General features: G+C 30.2%; 1 protein-coding gene across 1 annotated transcript in view; it reads left to right on the plus strand.

The window, feature by feature from the left end:
* The window catches only part of LOC109079791 (chloride channel protein 2-like), a 79,409-nt gene extending 75,825 nt beyond the window's left edge, over positions 1 to 3,584 (plus strand). The window contains exons 22-23 of the mRNA XM_042740018.1: positions 1 to 23; positions 1,158 to 3,584. The exon at positions 1 to 23 is cut by the window's left edge and continues 64 nt beyond it. Of these exons, the coding sequence (XP_042595952.1) occupies positions 1 to 23; positions 1,158 to 1,364 (230 nt within the window). The 3' untranslated portion in view covers positions 1,365 to 3,584. The remainder of the gene's footprint in view (positions 24 to 1,157) is intronic.
* The last annotated feature ends 2,435 nt before the right edge of the window (positions 3,585 to 6,019 follow it).

Raw genomic sequence — 6,019 nt, forward strand, 5'->3', positions numbered from 1 at the left:
TCGGAGTAGTTTCACTGAGAGAGGTGAGAGTTCCTGTGATCGAAGCTGTATTTCAGCATCATTCCTCCAGGCTTCAGTGTCACATGATCGTCAGAAATCATTCTAATATGATGATTTACTCAAGAAACATTTTTATGGAAGCTTATTATTGCCACAAAAAAATTTAATTGCTACTTTTAATCTTAAAACTTTTTTCTCGTAATTCTTATATCTTACAATTATGACTTTTTTCTCACAATGTACTTTCTTACCATTTTTTCATGCAGTTCTGATTTTTAGCAGTTTTCTAGCAGTTATTACTTTTTTTTCGCAATTGTGAATTATGATTTTTTTGTTGTAATTCAAATTTTCATATCTCAGTTCTAGCGAAGCCTGTTTGCAGTAAGTTAATTGCGGCTTTTTATCTCACAATTCTGACTTTTTTTCTCAAAATTTTTTTTTCTTTTTTTTCTTTTTAAGGCAAGTTATAAAGTCAAAATTGTGGGATATAAACTCACAATTCTGACTTTATAACTTGTAATTGTGAGTTTATAGAAAATTACCTTTTTTATATTTTTTTTTATTCAGTGGCAGAAATAGGCTTCCATACAGTTCTGGACTTTTTTTCTACTATTACTTTTTTCTGTCAATTCTGCCTTTTCTCACACAATTATGATTTTTTTTCTCACAATTCTTTTTTTTTTCCTTGCAATTCTGACTTTTTCCAGCAGTTACAACTTTCTTAAAATTTTCTTCTTGCAATTCATTTTATATCTCACAATTCTGGACTTTTTTTACTCACAATTCTGACATATTTTTTGCAATTCTGTTTTTTTTTTTTTTTTTTTTTTTTTTTACTTTTTTCTTTATGAAGAAAAGTCAGAATTGTGAGAAAAAATGAGCAATTACCTTTTATTTATTTATTTATTTATTTATTTATTATCGTTGGTGCAAACAAGCTTCCATACATTTGTATGATTATTGATATTTTTTAAATGTTGTTGTGGTTGTGATGATTTTAATTTTTTTTGTTTTTTGTTTTATTTTTTATTTTTCAAGGTTGAATGGTGAGTTCAAAAGAGCTACATTTATTTGCAATGGAGATCTTTTGTAACATTATGAATGTCACTTCTGATCAGTGTGATGTGTCTGTTAATTGTTAATCATCTGTGCTGCAGCTGCGTAAAGCCATCGAGGGCTCGATGACGGTGAAGGGTGTGAAGGTTCGTCCGCCGCTGGCCAGTTTCAGAGACAGCGGCACCAGTGGCACCAGCAGCGAAAGCGAAGCCACTGAGCTCCACAAACTGTGGGATCGTCACACCAGCATCAGCATTCCCCGAGAACACCAGCCCAACACCTCCGACTCGGACGAGAAGTCTCAGTGACCTGCGGCCGACGCTCGCATCCAAACACCCTCCGGTCTTCTGGAGAATCAGGGACTGTCTGGACTCTGTCGAGGCTCCTCCAGTGTGTGTGTATGTGTGTGTGTTTATATGAGTGTCTGTTGCAGAAAGAGACGGATCATTTCATTTTTGACGTTACCTATCATTCCCTTTTTCACTACTTAAGAAATGTGATGCACAAGATCTGTTTGAACGCTTCGTCTGGTGTCTCGTGGTTTTAACGTTGGGGAATTTATATCTCAGTTGTTGTTTCTTTTCTCTTGCAGTCGCACTTATGACTTTTTTCTTGCAGTTATTTCTTTTCTTCTCACAATTTCGAAGCCATTCTGAACAATTCTCGCAATTATGATTACTTTTTCTTGTAATTGGTCTTTTCTCGTTATTTTGACTTTTCTCGCAAGTGACTTTTTCTTGCGATTATGTCTTTTCTTCTCGCAATTGAGTTTTCCTCTTGCATTGCAATTCTGGTTTATTTCCTCGCAATAATGCATTTTTCTCGCTCTTGACTTTTCTCGTTAGTGTTTATCTCATAATTATCATATTTTTTCACAATTTACTTGTCTCTTATTTACAACCATTCTTGCAATTATAACTTTTTCTCACAATTATGACTTCTCGCAATTAGGATTTTCTCACAGTTTATTTTTTTTTTCAGAATTATGACTTTTCTTCTTGCAAATTGACTTTTTTTCACATGCATGAATTTTTTTTTCCCAATTGTGACTTTTCCGCAAGTATGAATTTTCTTCTCGCAATTATGACTTTTCTCACAATTTGTTTTTCAGCAATTTTGACTTTTCTTCTCACAATTGACTTTTTTTCAAACAATTATGACTTTTCCGTAATTGATTTTTTTTTTTTTTTTTTTTTTTTTTTTGCAGTTATGACTTTTCTTCTCACAATTATGATTTTTTTTCGCAATCATGACTTTTTACGCAAGTATGGTTGCAAAGGGGTGGAAAATTTCCGTTAAATTTCTGAAAACTTTCCAGAAATCCCTGGAAGATTCCAAAAAATCCTGGAAAGCTTCTAAAATTTCTGGAATGTTTTCGAAATTACTGGAAATTTTCCACTTTTTTGCAAATCTTTTCGCAAGTATGACTTTTATTCTTGCAACTGATTTTTTTTTTTTTTTCGCAGTTATGACTTTTTATTCGCAATTAACTTTTTTTCTCACATTTATGACTTTTCCGTATTTTTTTTTTATTAGAAATTGAGTTTTCTTCTCGCAATTGACTTTTTTTCTCACAAGTACGACTTTTCTTCTTGCAATTATGACACTTTTACTTGCAATTGACTTTTTTCGCAATCATGACTTTTTTTCGCAGTTATGATTTTATTCACAATTGACTTCTTGCAATCTTACAATTTACTTTTTTCCTTCCAATCCTGACTTAATTTCTCACAATTCTGCTTTTTCCCTCTCACAATTCTTTACCTTTCAGATGTTACCTTCATTCCCTGTTTCTCTTCATCAGTGTTTTTTCTCGCGGGTGGGCATTAGATTTTCCTCTATATAAAGCGGATCTGTAGGCGGACGCAGTAGGAGGCAGAGAGAACAGAGCGACGGAGAGAATGAGACGGAGTAGGAGTGAATTTCTTTTTACCGCAGTGTTGTTTTTTTTTTTAAACTCTTTCAGACTTTTTTTTTTTGCTCTTGCAGAATCTCCAACATGAGATTCAGTCGGCGTTTGAAGCCAAACCACTCGAATGTTATCTGGTCAATGTCAGACGAAGCGAATCTCGCCCACGCAGACTCTTATGTAAGGATGTGCACTTTTTATTGCTTTCTCTATCGGAAATGACACTAACGTGCTTTTTTGAATGGTTTGGCACATTTGTTTTTTGCATGTTTGCACTGAGGACAGTGAAATCAATCACAGTCAACATTCAGCACAGCAACAACATCTGAATTGACAATAACCAAATTATGAACAAATGAATGGTGAGGCGTAGAGGTTTTGGAGGATTTAAACATGTTTGCTTTGAAGTAACCACTCATTTATATATATATATATATTTTGGGAAATCAAAGGTCAGTCCTTCCCACTGGTTTCCATTGATCGAGGAGAATGTGATGCAGTTTTTGATCGGTTTAGCACTTGGGCATAAAGCTGCAGGAAAACACACATCAAACAGTAAAACCTCTCTTTCTGTCTCTTTCTTTCTTTCTCTCTGTTCTTGGATCTTTGGCAGGAGCTTTGTGTTTTTTAGAAAAATGTCTATGAGTAATGATGATGAATTTCACAAAACTTGTCGAGAGCTCATTCAGCTCAAATTTAAAACCATTTTATTTTGAGCCATTGAACTTTTTTTTTTTTTTTTATGCATTGTGAAATAATTTTTTTCAAGTTTCATATTTTTCATCAGTTCTTATTACAATAATGTGTTTTAGGATGTTTTACTTCTGTATATAAGATTTATATATTTTTTATATTTTGTAGTTTTTTGTTATGACCGATGGTTATTTTCATTTGAATTCTCCTTAGCAAAAAAAAAAAATAATAATAATAATAGTATTCTAAAAAAAAAAAAAAATATTTTCTAGTATTTAATCACCACATTTGTATTTGTAGTAGCTGTTTTTTTTTTTTTTTTTTTTTTTTTTTTTTTTTTTATGAGATTGCAAATGAAAATCATCATTGAGAATAATGGAAAAAACTAAAGCAACATACAGCTATTGTATATAAATAATTTTATTTTATCAATATAATTTTAATGTAAAAAAATAGTTAATGGTCCTAAAAGTGGGCTGCATTTTCTTCAGACTAAATATTATTTTTTTCTCTACATTGATGATTATGATTTTCATTTAAATTCTTATTGTATAAATATTTAAGCACTATAGTTATATATATATATATATATATATATATATATATATATATATATATATATATATATATATATATAATTTGTAATGATAATTTAAATGAATACAAAAACAAAAGTAGATCAAAAATAACAAATACAGCTACATTGTATACATACATAATTTGAGTATATCAATTTTTTTTTTTTTTTTTTTTTTTTTTTTTTTTTGTAATGAAAATTGTCTTCATGGTCCATAAAGTAGGATATATTTTCTTTAGTTAAAATATAATTTCTTATTTCCCTGTGGTGTTGATGATTATGATTTTCATCTAAATTTACATTAAAAATAAAATAAAAAATTTGGTTCTGGGTTGCATTTTCTTTAGGCTGCTTCTTATGTCTCTCTTTTGATTTTATGGTAAAATACGGTAAACCTTGACAGGTTTTGTGAGATTCATCTGCAGATGTATTCATGCATCTCCACGAACAACAGCCGAACAGAACAAAAGTGAAATCTGAGAGTATTTTATTCACTGTTGTAAATGTGTTTGTTGTGACTTATAAATGTTTGTTTTCATCAGCTGATCGTTTTAATTGGAACTGAAATGAATTTATTTAATTCTGATTCTTAACTGACAAATTTGACCGATAAGCTTTAATCTGTTCGCCGGTGGAGAAGAGGCTTATTTTTGTTGATTCATGTAGATTTACAGATTTTAATATATTTAAAATATCATATTAACTTAAATCTTTTCTTCTTTTTGCCATTTGTATGTTCTTGTATTTGTATTTCCATTTGTATTTCTTCAGACGATATCTCTGTTTAGGAATATGTGATGCTTTTTCTTCTCTCATCTTGAAACGTTGACCGAACGTTGTGGGAACGTTTTAATTGCATCTCAGAGAATGTTTTGTGTTTTGTGTCCAAAAATGGTGCCAGTATCACGACGTTATTAATACTGTAAGATACACTCTGAACGGACCAAAATAGCAAAATCATGACTGCTTTATTAAATATGTTGTGGTCCATTTCATTTCATGCATTAGAATGTTGTTCTGAGAATCATATTTATTAACAATCTTACATGTGATCAACAAAATAGATCATCCGTGATTTTATTTTTTATATCATTGATGTTTTCAGTCATTGGAGGATATTGTATGTGTGCAATAACTTTTTGTTTGTTTGTTTGTTTTTAACCAGAATTAAAACTATCTATGGCTTTAGGTGGAGATTATTTTAAAGAAAATGTCTTGTTTTATAGTATAAATATCTAAACATTCTTAAATCAAGATGCGTTCTCGAGAAGCAAAAGATAAGATAAGATTAGTCTTGTTTTCTGAAAAATGTTTGCCTAAAAACAAGAATGCTAATGTGGTCAGAAAAATAAACTTAATTCAAATGGAAAACAAAATTATTTTTCTTACCTAGTTGGAAAAAGTTTTGATTTTGATTTTAATATTTTTTTTTTAAAGTAAATGTGTCTTGATTTAAAAATCATAATGCATTTGTTCAATTTGAATGCTATTTCACATTCTGGACCAAAAGAATAAAACAGTCATAACTTAATATTTTTCTACTAAAATCAGCAGCTTGGGTAAATGTGAAAAAAAAAAAAAAAAACTCTAAATTTCTATATATTTTTGCCGATATTGATGTGAATTCTTGTGTCAATATATCATTGTATTAATTTTTTAAGAACAAATAATCAGAGAATTACTGTATGATGGAATTTAATTCTCATGATTGCTCAAAAACCGTCCAAATTTATGAAACCTACAAATTTATTTCTGACAAAACAACACAAGTTTTCAAACATTAT

Source organism: Cyprinus carpio, chromosome B15, assembly GCF_018340385.1.
Source record: "Cyprinus carpio isolate SPL01 chromosome B15, ASM1834038v1, whole genome shotgun sequence".
In the NCBI taxonomy this organism is placed as follows: Eukaryota; Metazoa; Chordata; class Actinopteri; order Cypriniformes; family Cyprinidae; genus Cyprinus; species Cyprinus carpio.